The sequence below is a fragment of the Mastigoproctus giganteus genome, chromosome 6, assembly GCF_048544385.1.
Source record: "Mastigoproctus giganteus isolate SK-2022 chromosome 6, ASM4854438v1, whole genome shotgun sequence".
Lineage (NCBI taxonomy): Eukaryota > Metazoa > Arthropoda > Arachnida > Uropygi > Thelyphonidae > Mastigoproctus > Mastigoproctus giganteus.
Window position 1 is genome coordinate 175,986,030 of NC_143580.1, and position 20,524 is coordinate 176,006,553.

Below are 20,524 nucleotides of genomic sequence, written 5' to 3' on the forward strand. Positions count from 1 at the left end.
GAAATTATTTATTTTTTTCATACACATGGGCTCGATATACCGTATATTGTAAACGAAGGAATGGATACTATGTTTATGATCATGTTCTGATTTGGAGGAATGAATGAGTAATATTGCGGATGAGCAGAAACGAAATGTTTTCAGTTCGCGTGTAAAAGTCTGCTCTTCTCGGTTTTTTATTATCAGTTTACTAAATATATAATCATCAATTATTAATACCTTCTTATTACATTAATGAAATTCTTATTACATTGAAGAAATGTTCAATAAGTGTTATATTTTAATTTTTAATAAAATCGAAGAAGAAATAAGTAAAACTGCATTACAACAGTATACTACCGTTGTTTAATTTATTAAATCACAGGGCTTGAAATACGTGTTGCATTTCACGCGCTACTGATTATAAAATATTACAAAACGTGGAGTGAATATTACGTTCGGGGTATGTGCAGCGATATGAAAACAATTCCTTTTATATATATTTTAGTTAATAAATTAGTAACTAATTGGTAATAAAATGCTAATTAGTTTTTTGCCTTTCACTTCTGTTAATTACAGAAAAAATCAATTAAATTTAAGAAACAAAAATATAATGCGCCTGAAATGTAACGCACAGCGCTCATTAATAAACTTTATATATACATATATATAAAATGCATCGCACATTAAACTTAAAACAACTTAAAATTCTTAAGACATTCTCAGACTGCCAACTGAAGAAAACAGAAAAGATAAGTCTATCGAAATATAATCTATTTCTCATTTCACAACGAATTTCCTAGATATGATATTACTTTCAACTAAATATAATTTTCTTAAGGGAAAGAATTTTTCTTTTAAAATCGGTGCCACTTCATTTAAAATAAATAGAAATATACTTTATTTGGGGAAATTCTATTTATTTGAGAGTGGTGAAATACCGAGGCACCCTGTTGTGAAATAAGGAGATGAACACCAGTAGGAGAGAACACAAGCATGTAAGTAACTTCTGGCTTTTCTAATTTTATTCTTCTGGAAAGCCTAGAATACTAAAAGATGGCCGCTATTTGTCAATTTTACAGTATAATTTTTTTCTCCCTTATCTCGTGCCGCTGTCGCGTTATGGTGTTCTGCATATGATTTTGTAATATCTGTTTTCAATGGTCCTTAATGTCATCCCTAATCTTATAGGGATGACATTAAGGACAACATGAAGCTTCTTCGCAACATAGAAGGGGGGCGGGAACAGAGAAAAAATTGTTCTGTTACAGATAACGCAGAAACAGAACATAAATAAACACACACTTTTGAAATAATTTTGGGATAACTATCTGCCACCTCCCCCCGCCTCCGTTCGAATGCCAAAAAGACTCTGTGGATCGAACAATTGCACACACACACACACAATTGTAGAAGAATAATGGAACTTTCTGCTCATCGGTATCTGAAGAGAATGTCCTAATCGTACAGGGCATTTAAAATGCTAAGATGGTTTCTGATCGAACAGAACAGCTCGGCAACGTCCTGCGAATGATATACTTTGTCTCCACAGCAAGAAAGTGGTCCTTAAATAGTAGAAAAATAGTGGAATCAGTAATTGTCTCTAATAAGAATCTTACATGAATATAAATATAGATAGGCAAGGGTATGAGTCAAGAAATAAAAATAAATTGTTATTTATTTATTAAATATATATTTAATATTTATACTCTGGGACGGCCACATAAGATTAGACGAGTCTACACGATATATATATTATATAAGAAAAGCACCGTATTTAGCAGTCATGGGTATAACCAGGGTCAGCTCAAACGCGCGTATTCCTGTCCTCCGTTTTTTAGTGAAAGCATTCAATATATGCGATAGTTTACCTTGAGCATTTAAACGTATTAAGTAATAGCCTCTACCTCGTTACCTGAAAAAGTCTTGGAAATTCCCACAGATATGAAATCAAAATTTCAGTGTAAGTCCACGCCCTTCAAAAATCAGCAATGCCTAAATGCCAAGCCCTATTATTTTTGAAAAATTGCTTGTAACGCTAACGACTCATCACAAAAATACATATGATGTACCATCTAGGCTCACTTAGTAAATTATTTTATTTATTTATATTTTTTTGTCTCAAATGAGTTGGAATATAATAATATCCATCAGTAGACGTCCCCTGAATAAAAAAAAAAAAAAAAATCTAACGTAAGCATTGCATTAAATAAAAAAGAAAAGAAACCTGTACTATGATAACATCAGATAAGCCTATAATGATATCACAGACAGACAACAGAAAGAGAGCAATTAGAATCAGCACAGTGAAGAAGGAAAGTATAATGGGTGCACCATTCGGTTCCCGTAGCCTCTAGAGAAAAAAAAATAAGTTAAAAATTTTTATTAGGTACTAAAACTGTGCACGTGGTTAGATTTCAAATAATAAAATGGTTACGATTCCAGCGGTTTTACAGCTAACAATGTTTTGATCTTCTTATAAAATAAATAAAATATCAGTTACAAAATAAATCCAATTTCTGTTTACATTCTAGAACTTCAACGTATTTAGCAGTCTCACGAGCTTGAACGAAGGTTACCCCCTCGGGTATACTGATGTACCCTGTCGCTTGACCACTCGGCTGTAGCAACCATTTAAAAATAAATTTTCTATGTTATACTCGGGGATGGCCACACAGCAGTTTACAAAGGCAGAAAGTAGAAGAAAACACCGTATTTAGCAGTCATCTAACGTGAACCATGGTCAACTCAAATGCATGCACCACCATACACTTTCACTGACTATTCGGCTGCAAAAGCTATTATGAAAATACATTTTCCGACACTTTTAATATGTATTCCGTACTCTTCTGTATTCCATACTCCCCCTTTCCACTCCTTCTCCTCAAGTCTTGTGCAAGGCTTGTCTCTTTGAATACTTGAAAAGACATTTTCAGTTTCTACCTTCTTTCCCCCTGCCCTTTCTTTTATATAGATAAACATCAGTTCAGAAAAAAATGTCCTCACTAAAATATGAAAATATTTCTCAGTTACATTTAATTTTGGGATGCAGTGTGTAATTTCTAGCTAGAGACAAGTTACGAACTTAAAAGGCTAGGGGATTATAAAAGCTCTGTCGCTAGTAAGGAAGAATCCTTCCGCCAGGAACAATTCAGAATTATTTTTACCTTGTTGTACATTTTAAAATCTCTTATAACAATTATTTAAAAATTATTAGAACACTTAAAAGAATATCTGAAAATCTCGGTTGAATGGAAAGGGACTCCATGATCCCTTTGCATACATAGAATGACATGTTAAACAAGCAAACTATTTCTGGTACCACAAAGCTCATTGGAAGCTTCTATCCGCCTCTGATCGCGCACTGAAATGAAAAGGGATACAACTCTTCACCATGTCCCTCCGTCCGTCCGTCCGCATGTAAAAGAGGAACTCCCAGTAGATGGATTTTCATGAAATTTTATATTTGGTTAATATAGAAAGATTTGTGGAGCCATCCTAATTTTCATTAAAATCGAACAAATAAATATCCGGCAATTATTATTTATTTTTTCAATACAATTTGAATGGAAAAAAATAAATTCATTGAGTAATTTTAATACAGGTTTAGACAGTCCGTGCACGCTTCGCGTGTATTGTTATTTTAGACTCGTGAAGGTGGGGTTGCTTGTGAACAGATACCTATATACTGTATATAGAAACTTAAAAGTATATGAGAAAGAACAATAAATATTATACAGTCGTATTGCAATTAAATTGAAGGGCTAAGTTTCGAGAATAAAACCATAGAGGTTTATAGAGTTATAATTTTAGTAATTAATTGATAAGAAGATAATTGTATTTACTTTTCACTTCAGTTAATTACAGAAAAGAAAAAATAAATAAATTACTTTTAAGAAGAAAAAAAATAAAATAAAATGAACCTAAAACGTAACGCACTGCGTATAATACCTAACTTGTAATGCAAGTATGTTATCGGATGTTTAGAAGTTACTTAATAAGAAAAAGTTCAGATGATATCACATTTTAAACGTGTTTCTTTGGTCCCTGAAAAACTTTTAAGATCAATCAGCCTTCCAACCCCTTCCCCCCGACCACAGAAATATAGTCATATAAATGAAAATATATTTTGTGTATTTTACGAAAAGTCGGATCAAGGCCAAATTTTCAATCTATGTTCTGTTGGACCTGGGAATTTTTAAGTCCAGTTACAGTTTCACAGTCCTCATTCGCCCCCCCCCCTCTCCCCACACACAAAAATCAGCATAAATGAAAGTATTGCTACCAAAATTTCAACATATATTCTCTTGGCCCATGGGATGGTTCTAAGGTCAATTCCGGTTTCATACCAGTCCCCCCCCAGTTCCCCCCACACAGAAATATTACTGTAAATGTGGAATAGGGGCTCTGATCCATTTCAAAATTTTAATGCTTGCTTAGAATATTTTAGGAATCTTTGTAACAAATTTTCTTGTCAAGGATTGATTTATTTTGTTATAAATCACGAATTAATACTAGTATTTCCTTACATGTCCAAAATGTCCACTGCTTTCATTAGCTAACTTGTTGAGTGTGTTGTTATACACCATTTTAGAGGCAATTATCAAGTGCGCGAGATTTGAAGAGCATCATCGCGCATCGTGTATGATACGCCTACCATCTCGGACACGTGACAGACACGGTGCATGTCCTAATTGAGCTATGAATTAATTTTGTGTTATTGCATTAGTCAATCACGCACTTTTTTTTTCTTCTTCTTTCATTTCTTACAGGTGATAAAAACATTCTTTTTTTTGACGCAGCACAAATCGAATTTCCTTTTATATCGTATTCGGTTTTTTACTTTCAAATTACAGGTATGAGCGCAGAAGGAATGGCTAGTAAAACAAATAAAAAAACATCTACACTCGAACAAGAATTGTGTATTTTTTATTAGTATTTACCGGTGATTTACTTTATAGACTACCGCGATCGACTTTTATGAATCTTCCAGTTCAAAATTCAAGACTGGCATTAAAAATATATAATGCATGCTATATACAGATCACTATCTTTAATAAAAGTTGATCTCATCATATTAATTAGAATATGTAAATAAAAACATAAAGCATACCATGACACATTTTTGATTTTGATCAGCCAGTGTCCTTATATTCTTATGTTGGCCACTAGATGGCATGACTGCATACTAATTTCGGTGCCTTTAAGTGGCAACCGGTATTTAAATGGCAGCTATGCAAAGACTGATCTCATCATGGTGTCTAGAATCAATACCTACTACATGCATATATATATATGTATAATACAATGCACGCGCGCACGAGAAAGGCAGAATCAAACAATTCTGGTGTTGTCTGACTGTTAAAGCCAGACAGTGAACACATCCATTAAGTGGGTAAATGCAATTAAACCTCCGCGACCGGTTTTGAAGCCTATGATGCGCACGACTTAAGCTGGCCCGGACAGACGACCAATAGAGCAGAGAGTGAAAGGAGGGAATCACTGAGCCCACGGCCAAGGCCAGCCGGAGGGGTGGGGTTGATGAACTAGTAGCATGGTAGCTCTTGTCTGGATCGCCGCTTCTGAAGTTACCTTGTCCAAGGATACTACTGAACCGTTGGAATTAAAGGAATATGCACCCACTTTCTTTTTTATTCTCGTGCTCACGAATGGAAATAAATAAATAAATAAAATAATAAACATCAAAATTCGAACGCGCACACGCGAGACAAATGAAAAGAATTTAGCAAACGACAAGAAACAGATGAAGATTTAACTGACACGGTACAAGATATCAAACTAAAAAAAAAAAAAAAAAAAGTTACGCTTTTATCACATATTGTGAATACAGTTAAATGAAACAGTTAAGTTAAGATATCTTTATGCAAACTCTAACATCTGGACTTATGGTTCTGTATATTTTGCTCATGTTCCAAACGTTCCTAGGTCGGATTTTATTCTCAGAATATTTCATAAATGTGAAAATGCCTTTGGAATAATCTCCTATTAATAAAAAGGTTTAAAAACTGCTACAATGTATTAATAAAACAAAAGAAAAAACAGCATAACGATTAAAACTCCTGTGAATTGGATATTAAGTTTCTTTATATTAAAATCATTCATCGTAAAGCAGAACTGCTTGTTCAACCGATCGCTACCGAAATTTCGTGTCCCATAGATTGCTAGCGTACTCTTTTTTTTTTTTTTTTTATCTGGCCACTCCCCTCCCCAGGTTTAACTGATTATTACCTAGTTAAAATGAGTAGAATTTTAACCGGATATGAATTAATAAACGTGTTATGTTCAATACTGGTGGAGGATTAAGAACGAGAGATGATATCTTCAGTATTTAGTTTACTTACTAGGAATCGCAAAAACCAAACAGCACAAATTTTAAATGAAGATTAAATGGAAATGAACAAAACTATATTAGGATAGTTTAAGGATCGATAATTATTTTTCCGATGCAAGATGCTTTTCGCGGCAATTTGCACATGAGTTACCGCCTGCAAAAGCATTCTTTTAGTAATTTCGACATACTATAAACTCTTACTCTTAATGGAACTTGTATAGAGCAGAAAGGCCTTTTTTTTCCCCTTTTAACAAGGTAGAAAAATGGTTTCCAAAACGGACCACATTGTTGGAATCAGCGGAAATATTCAAATACAACTTCAAAGCCGTAGTCTTCCACTCCCACTGCAATAATGCTGCATGTTGTTCATAATGCTATCCAAAATCCCAGGTGGGAATGCAATAATGCTGCATGTTGTTCATAATGCTATCCAAAATCCCAGGTGGGAATGCAATAATGCTGCATGTTGTTCATAATGCTATCCAAAATCCCAGGTGGGAATGATGTACAAAGAACACTAAGTCCCTGGACAAATCGTAGAGGTGTTTACGGGTGGAAATACATTTTACAAGAGCATGCGATTGTGAGATGATCTCTCAAGCATGTTCTATTGGAGCAAAGTGGGGCGATTACTCTGGCCTTACCATAAGGGATAATGTTCTAAGATGAAATCGTCTCCTATTTCACCTGCATATGGTCTCACGCAGTAGTCCATCTGTGCAATCTGTGCCCCCTGAAAGCACATAAAGCTCTGTACGTCCACTGAGAGAGAGAGAGAGAAAGATGCCCGTCGAAACCAACATACTGTCCATCATCCCTTCGATAGTTGTCCTATTCATTGATGTTATTGGGGAAATGACGTGTCCCTGGTTCTCTTCAGGTGAATATGTATCTAAACTAGAACTTTACAAAGTGGATGTTGCCAAATTTTGGAAAAATGTCAGCATTCTTTTCACTTATTTCCTTTCATTGTATACGATGATGCAACTGATTGACTAATAAAAATACAATTACTAAGAGACGAAACTACATATTCAAAGCTTCCCAGTGAGATTTTAGGAATGTTTAAACATTCTTTAACAATTATACAAAATAATGGTTGTTTGAAGAGCAGGAGCACAGTACATGGTTGAATGTTTATAATATGTGTATATGAATAAATCTGTTTATTTAATTATCCATAAAACACCAGACAGGTGAACGCATTTAATAGGTACGCAGGTTTTCTGTAGATTTATAAATAGATAAAGATTCAAACCTACATTCGGTCCAACAAAAAGAAGTGCTGTTTTACTTTTAATTCCTAAGAAATCAGAGAACTATGATATTCTTTACACAAATTAAAAATAATGCATTTATCCATATTGTAACTATATACTCTTTAATAACATAGGATCTCTACGATATATCATTTATTCTTTATACCCGACAATGAATGTTTCCACAAATGAACTCAAAATTAAATGAATATTGTATTATTGTATAATTCGTTTGTTATCAATGATGAGCCAAACGAACTGAAATACAGTAGTTTCCTTCGATTCTACCAAAATGGTAACAGAGCACAAGGAACAGAATAGTTACATTTGGAACAATATTCCAAACGTAACCTTTCTGTTGATGCCTTTTCGATAGATCCTGAACTGGATGTGTTTCCTGCTAAGCAGAATTATAAAAAAGAAAAAGAACACGCCTAAGCGGTGCGTTCTTTTTCTTGGTTGAGTCGGGGTGATTTTAATAATAATAATAAAAAAAAAAATATATATATATATATAGATAGATAGATAGATATATACTAGACTTAAAAGTCTACGAACATGTTGAATAATATTAGACGGGCCCTTAAATTTAAAAATGCTAATTAAGCGTAAAAGACTGAGCTAGGTCTAATATCCAAATCGTTACATGCATCTTACATCAGAAAACAATGAAAAAGCATCTTCGTGTGCACATTATGGGCTGTGACTCACCGTTGTACGGAAACAAGGAGAATCATTTACAAGCCCCGAAGCCTAATAACTACTACGGCTCGAAACCTAATATAACTACACACACACACACACACACACACACACACACACACACACACACACACACACACAAGAGTAGCGATTATGGCACACAGATAGAGTTTCAGCTTTTTCTATAAGTGTTCTGCAACCACAAAACCGCCATATATTTTGCGAACAGAAAACATTGGCACGAAATGCTGACACAACCGACGTTAGGTTGAATTTCATACAGTATTTAATTACGACTATGTCACCATAGCAGCATTTATTTGATGTGTACTCATTTAGAAATAATTACGAGTAAGAAACAGCTGCACTGTCTCGACAATGGCTAATAAAGTATGCACCCAAATCATTGCATAAAATGAAATGTGAGTGCTCATTCCGTAATAAAAGAAAAAAGGTTCTGACTGTAAAACGATGAATAAGAAGAGCAATTAGAAGTCATATTTTAAAAGAGTCTCTGGCATCCTTGGATCATCCAGAGCAGAACACTGAACTTGTCTCAATCCCGCCCCACCCCACCAAATGATAAAGTTTGATTTCACTTGAATGGGTTAACCTAGATGATATCTATTACTGGGCTAGTTCCAGTAATAAAGAAAAATCTCATATTCATTATAAGCAAACTGAGTTCATGGGGATGACATGGCATGTTTTTTTTTTTTTTTTTATGTAAACCCCAAACACGAGAGGTATTTAGAACCTATAGTACTTAGTACCGTGCTTGAGTTGGAGGTTGAGAAGACGAAAGAAGATATTTGTTGACATTGGACTTGAACTTCTGTAGAATGTAATTTTCAGGAAACACGTATGAAGGAAGGTTGTTCCAGAAAACGGCAGTTGAATGAATAAACGAGGAAGATGAAAAGTTGGTTCTCTGAGTTTGAAAATGGACAGTAAATGGATGTTGGCTGGTCACTGCAAGTGTTCGGAATGTTTTGAAAGAGAGAGCGGGAATTATAGAAGCCAATTCAGAAGAACAGTGCCCATGGAAGTATCTGTAGAAGAGGCATGCAGCAGAAACAGTACGTCTATGAGAAAGCGACTGGAGAGACTCTGTTAGAGATGAATCATTAATTAACCTAACTGCCCTCTTCTGAATGGAATCAAGAAGTCTGAGAGAGGTTTTGGGGGCACCACCCCAGATGTGGGAACATTATTCCATGGCAGGGCGGATTTGTGATTTATACAGAGTGAGCAGCTGTTAGAAGAAAATTAACGCCGAGAGCGAAAGAGAAAACCAAGTTTTTTAGATGCAGAGGAAGCAATATTTGTAATGTGCTTGTGCCAAGAGAGATTAGAAGTCAGGGTAATCCCCAAAAGAGATATATCATTTTGCCTAGAAATAGGAGTGTCACTAAAGATAAGCATAGGAGCAGAAGAATCCTTTTTGCGGGATATAAGACAAGATTGAGTTTTAGAAGGGTTGAAATCAACTAAGTTGTCTTTGCCCCACTGGAGAATTACATGAAGATCGGCATTTAAGGAATTGGTAGCAGATTTTCAAGAAGTTGAAGCTGATTGAGCAGGGCAAGGTTTCTCAAAATGGAAAGTGGAATGCAATGTGCTATCATCGGCAAAATGGATAGGATTTCCAGTCAATGGAAGAAGGTCATTAATATAAAAGAGGAAAAGAGTGGGGGAAAGAACTGAATCTTGGGGGACACCGGCATTAGTGGAGAAGTTAGAAGACAGAGAGCCATCTACCATCACCCTCACTGAGCGATCAGAGAGAAAACTGGATAACCAATTACAAAAAACAGTTGGCAAACAATAAGATGGAAACTTGTTTAGAAGACCTTTATGCCAAACACGATCGAAAGCCTTTGAGATGTCAAGAGCAACTACTTGTGTTCCACCGAACCTTTCCATTTAATTAGTCCATAAATGGGTAACATAAGCCAGAATATCACCAGTGGATCGACACTGACGAAATCCATACTGGCGATCGTTGATCAGACGGAAGTTTTCTAGGTAGTTTAAGAGTTGGCGGTTAATTGATTTCTCCATTACTTTAGAAAGAGTAGAGGTAATTGCGATGGGACGATAATTGGATGGGAGGGATTTGTCACCCTTTTTTAGGAACTGGCTGGATATGAGCAAATTTCCAAGCAGAAAGAAAAACACCTTGGGAATAAGAAAGTAAAAAAGGCGGCGAAGAATAGGAGTAAGTTCAGGAGAACATTTTGAGAACAAGTGGAGAAATACCATAGCTAAGAAAGCTCCATAGGGACCTGGAGCTTTCTTAGCATCAAGATTCGTCAAAATCCTTCTGACATCCTTTTGACGGACGACCACAGGAGGAATTGAATGGAGCGTGTTGCGAATGGTGGGAGGTGTTTTACCAAGATCATTAATACATGAGTTGGAAGAGAAATGGGATACTAGCAGGTCAGCTTTATCCTTGGCTGAAGTGACAACAGAACCATCTGGTTTGGACAGAGGTGGGAGCAGAGATGGGCAAAAGTTGTTGCGGTCAATAGCTTTGGCAAGAGACCAGAATGCTCGGCTACCATTAGGGCAAGAAGCAACTTTTCTACTCTTAGCCTGTTCAAACTCTAGTTTGGACTGATTAATAACTGCTTTACAAATGTTGCGAGCTTTGGTGTAGGCAGAAAATGAAACTGAAGAATTAGAAACAAGCCAATTACGATATGTAACATTCTTCTCTTGAACAGCCTTAGCACATTTATTGGAAAACCAAGGTTTAGATAAAGGACGAGATTTTAAAGTGAAGTGTGGGATAAAGGATTCCATTCCTGCAAGAATAATTTCACTGACACGATCTGAGCAAACGTTGACATCAGAAGTTTTGAAACAGTAATCCGACCAAGGAAAAGAAGAAAAGAAATCTCGCAGGTCATCATAAAAAACAGTGTGTCATAAAATTTTCTCATGAAGTTTTCCACTTATGGAAATAGAATAATTCCTCTATATTTTTAAGGCCAGTTGCACACGAGTGGTAATAATCGTATTTAAATAAATTTTCTGTTTATACTCCGGGACGACCAAACGGTCAGAGGAGTTCACAAGATATACAGAATACAAGAAACAGCACCGTATTCAGCAGTCACGGGCTTGAACCCCGATCACTCAAGGCACGTGTACTTATGCATCCGCGCGCCTTTAGCAGTCACAGGGTTGAACTCCGGCTCACTCAAAGAGGGCGTGCTACCGCACTCACGCTCTTGGCCACTCGGCTACAAAGGTAATAACAGGCACGATGATTTTTCTCACTTATACAAAGTTTTACCGCGTCCTGTCCGCAGATACTAGGCCGAAATAGCCTAGTGGTTAGGCGCGCGGTTGCTAAAGTACACGTGCCTTGAGTGACTGGGTTTCAAGCCAGTGACTGCTAAATACGGTGCTGTTTCTTGTATTCTGTCTATCTTGTGAACTCCTCTGACCGTTTGGTCGTCCCGGAGTATAAACAGAAAATTTATTTATACGAGTGGCTGAAACCTAACCAATGCGCGTTGGCTTTCCCCGCCGAGGTGTGAAACACCTATTCAGTTAATGACAATTACCCTGCGATAAAATTATAGGGTCATAAACAATTCGCTCGTCTACAAGAGGCCTAAATTTTTCAATGTTCCTATCTGTGTCAATACTTTCCTGCAGATGTTTTTAGTGCTACCTAATAGTGCCTGTTTTGTCTGGATCCATTTAATAACAAATTCCCACTTTGTTTACAGATATTGTAGACAAAGGAGGGCGCAAGAATTTTTCTGTGCGCCCCCTTGCTTTGCATTGCCTTGAAATCATATTCCGCTTATATGTTTTATAGAAGTATGAAAATTATTTCATTAAATTTGATTTATGAAGTTACGCTTAATTTAAATTTTTGAAATAAAAAGCGCAATTAATGAAAATTAGTTTTCTTTCTTTATTTATTTTGTTTGTTCATTCTAACTGTTGGCATATCCAAGCAGGAGGGGGGAAAGAGGACCCACGATTCGGGAATCGCTGCAGTATGTGTAACTTTGTATGTCAAAGCGCACGATTTATCTGTTTTCTATCTTCTTCAAAGAAAACTTCGGCGGTTGGGCAGTATTTACCAAAATTAAACTGACTTCTAGTTATGTGCTTAGCAAGTCATCGATGATGACATATTTTCACTTTAGTTTTCATAAATAATCATGAGCAGCCGAGACAAATGATTGCTTTTAATGTAAAATCTTTAAGAAAATATACTATTTTAGTGGCCACATTGTCTTATGTGTGCAACTTCAATCTCTGACGGTGTGATGTGCAAGTGCCTTTTGCAAATTTAGTGTGCCGTACTGTCAGCCCAAAGATGATGCAAGACACTGTCCAGGGCGCCTCCGTAGCAAGGTGGGCAGGAGCAGCAGTGCGTAGCACACGCTTCTTGATTAGACCGGGGTTCGAGCCCGTGACCACCAAATACGGAGGATGTGGAAAGGTCAGGGAATGACCACCGCATATCCCCGGAGCAATATGGCCTTAGTTGCTAATGCTCCTAAAAACCAAATAACAACAACCACAGACACTGTCCTTCAGTGATGACAAGCCAAGGTGTTACACAGTGATACGCCAAGGCACTTTGAGCGACGCTTGATGAAACATAAGCAACCATCACTGGCTGATCGTTGTCACACAAATTACACTGTATTTACAAAAATGCAAGTTTTTTCTTTTTTTTTTTTTAATTATCATTTTGTTACTTTGTATGAAAGAAATTGTAAAATAGATTTTAAAATGTTTTAACCTTTGATATTAACCGAATTTATATATTATTTTCAAAGCTGATGCTAGGTAACAGTTTTGCAAAACAGACCAAATGACATGCATCGCTATTTTAAATAATCCCCTTAAATGATGACGTGAGCCTGAACTTATTTTCGTGTGTAATCAGGTTCTGATTCGAAATTTCATCTCAAACGAAATTCCCTACTTTATTAAACAAACATGTTCTGGGACAGAATCTTAACTATTCATAATTACGTAAACAGTAGATATTACATGATAACATAACTAAATAGTAGAACAGATATCTGTGTTATCTAATCATATCAGAATGAGTAGTAATTCCGTATATAGGTAACGAAATCCCAACTATAAACACATCAGAGTGATTGCGCATGCGTCACAGTGGCTAATGTAGTCTTCTATAGTACTCTACGCATGGCCGATTTACCGACGTCCTGTGGCGCAGTTGCTCCAGGGGCCCATGGTCATGGGGCCCTAAATACAGTACAATTACTTTTGGTCCAGGGACCCGTGCAACCATATTTTTGGAGCCTTAAGAATATGTTCGCTAGGGCCCCAAACTACCTAAATCCGACCTTGACTACACAGTTTTCAATCATTCTATGGAAAACTTCTGTCACCTCTAGCAAATAGTTGTTCGTTTTCCCTTCCCCTTATTCTCCTCCTCCTTATCACTCACACTACATTCCGTACCGTAACTCCAGTAGGTTAGCGTGAGGCCACGAAATGTAGCCATATGCTTCTTGTGCGCAAATGGATAACTCTAGTTGAAAACAAATGCGTTCTAAAATGATGAATGCTTGAATTCTGTTTCCTGAAGTGCAACGTGACATTTTTAAAGAAACAATTTTAACTCGAAGTGGCTACTGTTTCATTTGCACACGATGCGCTCCAGATGTAGTTTTATAATTTTGTACTTTGGACAAAACACTTTTCCCTTCGACACTTTAAGTGCTGCATTTCTACTTCTGAATTGGAGGAGAAAAATAATTCACTTTACAAAAGAAATACGTTTTAGTTTCACAAAAAAGAAAATATTTCTATGCTTTTATATTTTAAAAGAAAAGTATCCATATTATTCAGCAATGTAGTTTTTTTTTTCTTTTGTCTTAATTCATGTCTGAATATCTTTACACATGGAAAAAGATTTTAAAATGAAAAAAAAAAAAAAAAAATGGATTGGAATAAAGTTACTTTGGTAGCATAAAACCAATGAGTAATAGAAAATTACTCATTTTCACTGGGATTAAAGATGAAAGATGAATGATGTTATAAGCCTATTTTAAATTGACCAGGTGAATTAGATGACATATTAACTAACATTATTCCTAAAGGTGAATGTCTTAATGTAGTGAAATTATTAGCTTACAATTAATTCAAGTTTTCACCATTTATCTGACTGTCATTATTCTTTTTCTATAACACTACCTCATGCACCTGACCCTTACATTCTAACTTTGAAAATTAATAGTATTCATATTAACTTTCCATGAGTTTAAAAATATAAATAGTTTATTATGAATACACGTGTTAAATCTTAAACGATGCACATCTATTTGATTTTAGTACTTCCTCCAGCTATGTCCTAACTCCTTAAGTGGAGTGGAGAAATTTGTCCACCATTCTTTCTTCTGCATAAGTCAATATAGACACACTCTGCAAAATATATTATTTCCCTTAATGTGGAATGGGAAGTAATTTCTGCAAGAAAAATTCATTTTTTTCCTTATTTTATTTATTATTTTTTTTAAATTTCACCGACCATATTAAATGGGTAGATCCCACTCAAAGAGTTACTCCCAGGGGCTCACATCTGGTGAGTATGGGCTTGGCTCACCCAGGATCCTGAGCTGGATATCATCATTCTTCTCTTTCTTGGTGATTCCTTTCTACTTCTCTCTCTCTCTCTCTCTCTCTCTCTCTCTCTCTCTCAGGGTAATAGGGAAATTTTTTTTTTTGACGGTGCTGCATAAGCCTCAGGCTTCCTTGCAATGGCTATTAATAATAATAATAATAATAATAACAAAACTTATTACTATTTATCATTTTTCATTTATCATTTTTACTGTTTTTTTTTAATTCATCTTACTTTAATCTATAAAAGAGGTTCATAATCATTAGTGGCATAAGAAATTCATTATAAATAATATTTACACTCTACTGGCATACAGGAATAACTTAGTGCTAAATATGTTTTATTGTAACAACAACAGTTTGAAATCTAACCTAATATAAACAATTAAATGAATATGAATTATAATAAACATTATAAATCAGTTATATAATTATTAATTAATTAATTATGACAAATTATTCTGTGACGAATTATTCTTTATTTTATCCCAACTATCATATATGGAATCAGAAAAAATTTCTTTCCATACTGACTAATTTCTTTCTGACATTTCTTTCCAGTATAAAAACTTATTAAAATAAAAAGGCAGTCAAATTTTAATTTTTAACATTTTTTTTTTTTTTTTACTTTAATGTACTGAATGAATCAGCACTTGTCCATAAAATAATATTAATTCTGATAACTGATACACAAAAACATAAGCATCATTCCTGAATTATTATTAGATTAAGAATAATATTATATTATCATATATTAATAATAATATATTTTTGAAATACCAAGAAAGAACTGACTGTGGTTCTGGGGTAGAGTACATGATCACTGGTATGAATGTTGCATGATTAATTAATATATCACCAGAAGGAATGAATGATTCATTGGTAACTGAAGGCTGTTAACAGTTACAATGAAGTGGTAAACTCTATTTACCAATGGTGTGGGTGTACCAGAGAATAAAAAAAAGCATTTTCTTTTTTTTAATTTATAAACTAATTATTTTACCATAAATCTATAAACTAATTATTTTACTCCTCTAAATGCTATACTTTGTTCTCATTTCCATATAATGATGTGAAAATCAAGTCCTAAATACCACATAAACCAATAATTTCTTTTACAAATATTTTTAGACAATGTAGATTTATAGGTATACTCCCTGATATTTTCATGTCTTCATAAACTTTGAGTAACTCAAATATCCTTTCCTTATTATTATTTTTTTTCTTGCAATTTCTTATATATTTCAGATGTTGAAAATTCTACAAATACTAATTATATACAGAACCATTAGTATACATACTGTATGTTACTTATATCTGGATAAGCTGATGCTATATATTCACTAAACTAAATTAAAAATTATATATACATACATACTTCTAAGATGAAAAAAGCCACAAATCAAAAATTTGAATGGAACATAAAATTCATTTGCATCCAATCAAATCAACACAAAAAAAAAAAAAGAGAGGTAAGGAATACAATTAAAATTTCAGGAAAAAAGTTCACACAGTATTATCATTCTACAATTCAAACTTTTAGAAAATCTAATGGAGGCATTAATATTTAATAAAGTCAACTTTGAAACTTCATAAAAACAGGAAATGGTATCACTAACAAAAGCAGTCCATGATCAGAATTTCTAATCCTATTTCAAATACTATATATCCATGGCCTGTCTATCCACAAAGGGATAAATATCATTATGGTTTTAAAACTATTTTTCTGACTGTATTTTCAAGTATTTCTCCAATTACTTTTTCATATTTTATTTCTTTTTACATTTTACAATATTTATACCATTATTATTTGTAATTAGGGTGAAATATATATTTATTTTACTACTTGTTTGTCATTTTACAATATTCATATCACCATTATACTTGTATATGCACTCTATATTTCTCATTTATTATTTAGGAAAATAATTATTGTAGTATTATTTTTTTAAACACTAAGTATCCTGTTTACTTATATTTTTATAATTTTATAAATATAATAGAGCAGCACATGCTCACATGATTAAAATATTAAATAAAAATTTAGTGGGTGTTTCTTACATGTTCTTTTAATTGTATTTTTTTTTTAAATCTTCCCTTTATGCATAAAAATGCATTGAAGAAATTAATGCAAAATTAAGATCAAATTGTATAGTCAGATAAATAAAGACAACAAATGTACACTACATCTTATTTTTTTAAATATTCGCCATCTGAAAAAATATATTTTATCTGAGAAATGGCATCATGAATATTACGTAAAATTTTATAAAATTCTGGTTACAATTTTAAATCAGCTCAATACTAGTTCGATTAGTTTCAACCTTTTTTTTTTTTCTTTGAAGGTGCTTTCCAAATTTCCGTTTTCGCTTAATTTTTCAACAAACTAAGCTGCTGGAAAGGTCCCGAACAGCACGAAGACAGTGCATAGGCATAATCAGGCCTCTTCCGAAACTGTGGGAAACTGGGAAGCTGTACATGTTCTGGTCTGACTGCAGGTTAAGGCGTCTGCTGACAGAGCCTATCCACATGGCTGGTAGGGACTAGCTCGGCCTGACAGGCGAATTACAACTCTGTTGCTGGTACTCTTAGTTTCCCCTCTTGACAGCTACTGCTTGTTTCTTTGGGCCTTCTGTAAGGCGTCTTGGCTCATGTGAAGATGGCAAGCTTTCAACGTGCCAAGTCAAGCATCAACAACATGGATAAATAAACAGAACAGCCTTCCTGAAACGATGATTATTCAGCAGGAAATTATGTTTGGTCAATGCGATTTGTTTTCGGAAAAATCTGTTCTATAATGAAATTACTGTGCGATTTATATAAAAAAAATGAAATTTCCTAGCGGATTATATCTCTAAGAATTGTTCTAAGCTGACACAATGCTGTCATATTTAATTCCGATTTTTCTGTTTCCTATTTGAAAGGATGCTGTAACTTAATTTCTATAACTTTGCTACGAATTATAGATTGATATATGCCAAAATCACTTATGATCTAATTAATACTCGTTTTACCTAGAGACATCTAACCCTTGAACATTTATGATTACAACAGTCATCCACTTTGAAGACCGACTCATGTTTGAATGCATAGCTAGCATTATCCAATGCCGTGTATTTCCCAGTTAGAAGCCATGCGCCGACAAAGTACAGAAATGTTAAAATTAGATATAACCAAAATTTATAAGTTCAAGCTTCAGCATAAATTATTTTGAAATACCATGCACGATTTTCAAAATATCAGCAATATCGGCAAGCTTTCAATCAAATCAATCACAAAAATTTTATTGGATTATTTTTTGCAGCGCACATATTACAATGATTTCAGTGGTCTAAAATAATACGAAACTATGATAATGTTACTAGAAAAAAGGACATTCATTTGAATCTATAATTATTTACTTATACAAACACATAAAAGTTTTCTAAACGGCGACATTATTTCCCCCAAAGCCATGATTAAAAAAACCAAAAAAAAACCAAACTATGAACACGATTCCATAGAAATACGCGGAATTAATTTTCGCGCACAAGATGGACAGATATGAACAGCACCACGTGTTCACATAAATCTTTTGGTTGCTCGCGTAATATATATTTTAAAATTTTCAAGCATATTTTCGTATAAGAAGTGTAAACAAACTAGTGTTAATGCACATTCAAACGTATACATTGCAGGCTGAAAATACTTAAATAGCAAAAATATTATTCTTATCAAGCTCAATGAAATTAATTACACCTATTCTGAAGAGTTAAGTTAAGCCTAACGCAACAACACAAACTCGAGTATTTGAAAATATATTATGTGTATCGGGATACGACATACACAACGCTTATCGGCAAAGCACGTGTGTATATGGAGAGGGAAAGAAAGAGGGAAGTAATTAAATATACAAACAGTTCTGCTATTATTACTTCACATTAAATAAATAATATATAGTCTATAATATTCATTCACATAGCACAAATTAAAGTTGTTTATGAATCATCCTGCAATATTCCAGACTGCTATTATAAAACCACGAATACAACAAGAAATTAAATCAACTAAAGTACATATTTTATTTCCATAATTAAATGAGCATGCAGTAAACTTCACTATAATATGCATAGTTCATTGTGCCATTACAACATCTTTAAGGTTGCGCGGCTTAACTTTAGAATAGGGTCCCGGTATTATGCCAGATTTAATGCTTGTATAATGTTCTACTGAAGTGTTGTGTCTATCGGCAGCGACATAACTGTCAATAACCACTGACATAACTGTCAACTGTTATGGTAAATAAATAAAAAAGCAATTTCTCAAAAATCACATTGCCCAGAGCAGATTTAATTTAACCTGCACTGCTTTTAAAATATGAAATGCGCATAAGCTTGTGCAATTCTTATTCCTAGAAACTTTTCAAAATAAATTAAAAAAAAAAAACTATGACCGTACCTTTCCAAAAGCAAATGATATACTCACATTATTCACATAAAACATAAATGGAGAGAACAGCGACACGACTTTCAATTGTAACTTACCGTCCACCTGAAAGTAAATGGTAGTCTTAAAATCACTTCTTTGCCTGGTTCAGTGTGTACTGAAAACGAATTACCAGCAATAACGGGAGTCGAGGTATTTCCGAAACTGCAAGAGCCTGCTGCAGTAACGTGAGACTGGTACTCCTTCAGACACAGACGAAAGTACGTGTTACACTGCTGGACACAGGAGCCGTCCGGGCCCCGGGAACCTCCTCCACAACACGAGCCATTCGACAGTTCGCCTCGATAGTTCTGAATCCCAAGAACCTGGAGCTCAAAGAATCCCGAAGCTTTAAGTAATGTAAATAGAGAAAACAAAGATACTAGTTTTAGCATCTTACTCTCAGGATAGATCCACACACCAAATGCTATGGGCATTACAGATGACAACATACAGCCAACGGTCACCCGGCATCCCTAACTGGGACGGCCAATAAACTGAAGCACCGCTGATATACCGAATAGGTTCGATTCACCTCCCGACACACAGAGACGGTGCGCTTTACGAAGCCGCAATTATACAGCACATCATTTGTGGTAGATGAATCATTATTAACATTTTCTATTCAACAGTTGTTCTTTATGGATAGAGGAACAAGAAGCAAACAACACTAGTCGGCTCCATTTACTTCACCCAGCCCATACTTGCTTCAACGCAGGTCTCACAGCAACTGAAAGTCGTCCGCATGTCCACGACTGAGAACACGGTGCGCATGCTCATTAGAATTCCACGACTTCTAGCGAATCACTGGTCGAGCAACAAATCTTTAATTAGAGCTTTGGCGAAGCTTTTTTGGTTATTCGTTTTCGTTAAAGACATTAAATGGATAAATGTTTCTGTATTACACAATAAACAGACCATATAAAACCATCACAAAAACACCAAACATAATATAACTGTATAAAATATTTAAATAGGCTATTTTATATTCGATTTGCTTCGGAGGAAAAAAAGTCAACCAAGCAGCATTTAAAAAAAGGACTAAGCATATTCAAAACCAATTATTTAAAATAAAAATTTTATGCGAAAACGTGGTTTTAAATATATACTGTGCGTATTACTTCACATG

The 20,524-nt window shown here is 34.6% G+C and overlaps 1 protein-coding gene across 1 annotated transcript in view; it reads right to left on the minus strand.

Moving 5' to 3' along the window:
• Positions 1-19,790, minus strand: part of LOC150084767 (protein jagged-1-like) — a 212,324-nt gene extending 192,534 nt beyond the window's left edge. Inside the window, exon 1 of the mRNA XM_090376349.1 lies at positions 19,455-19,790. Within this exon, the coding sequence (XP_090232475.1) occupies positions 19,455-19,790 (336 nt within the window). The remainder of the gene's footprint in view (positions 1-19,454) is intronic.
• Positions 19,791-20,524: the final 734 nt, after the last annotated feature.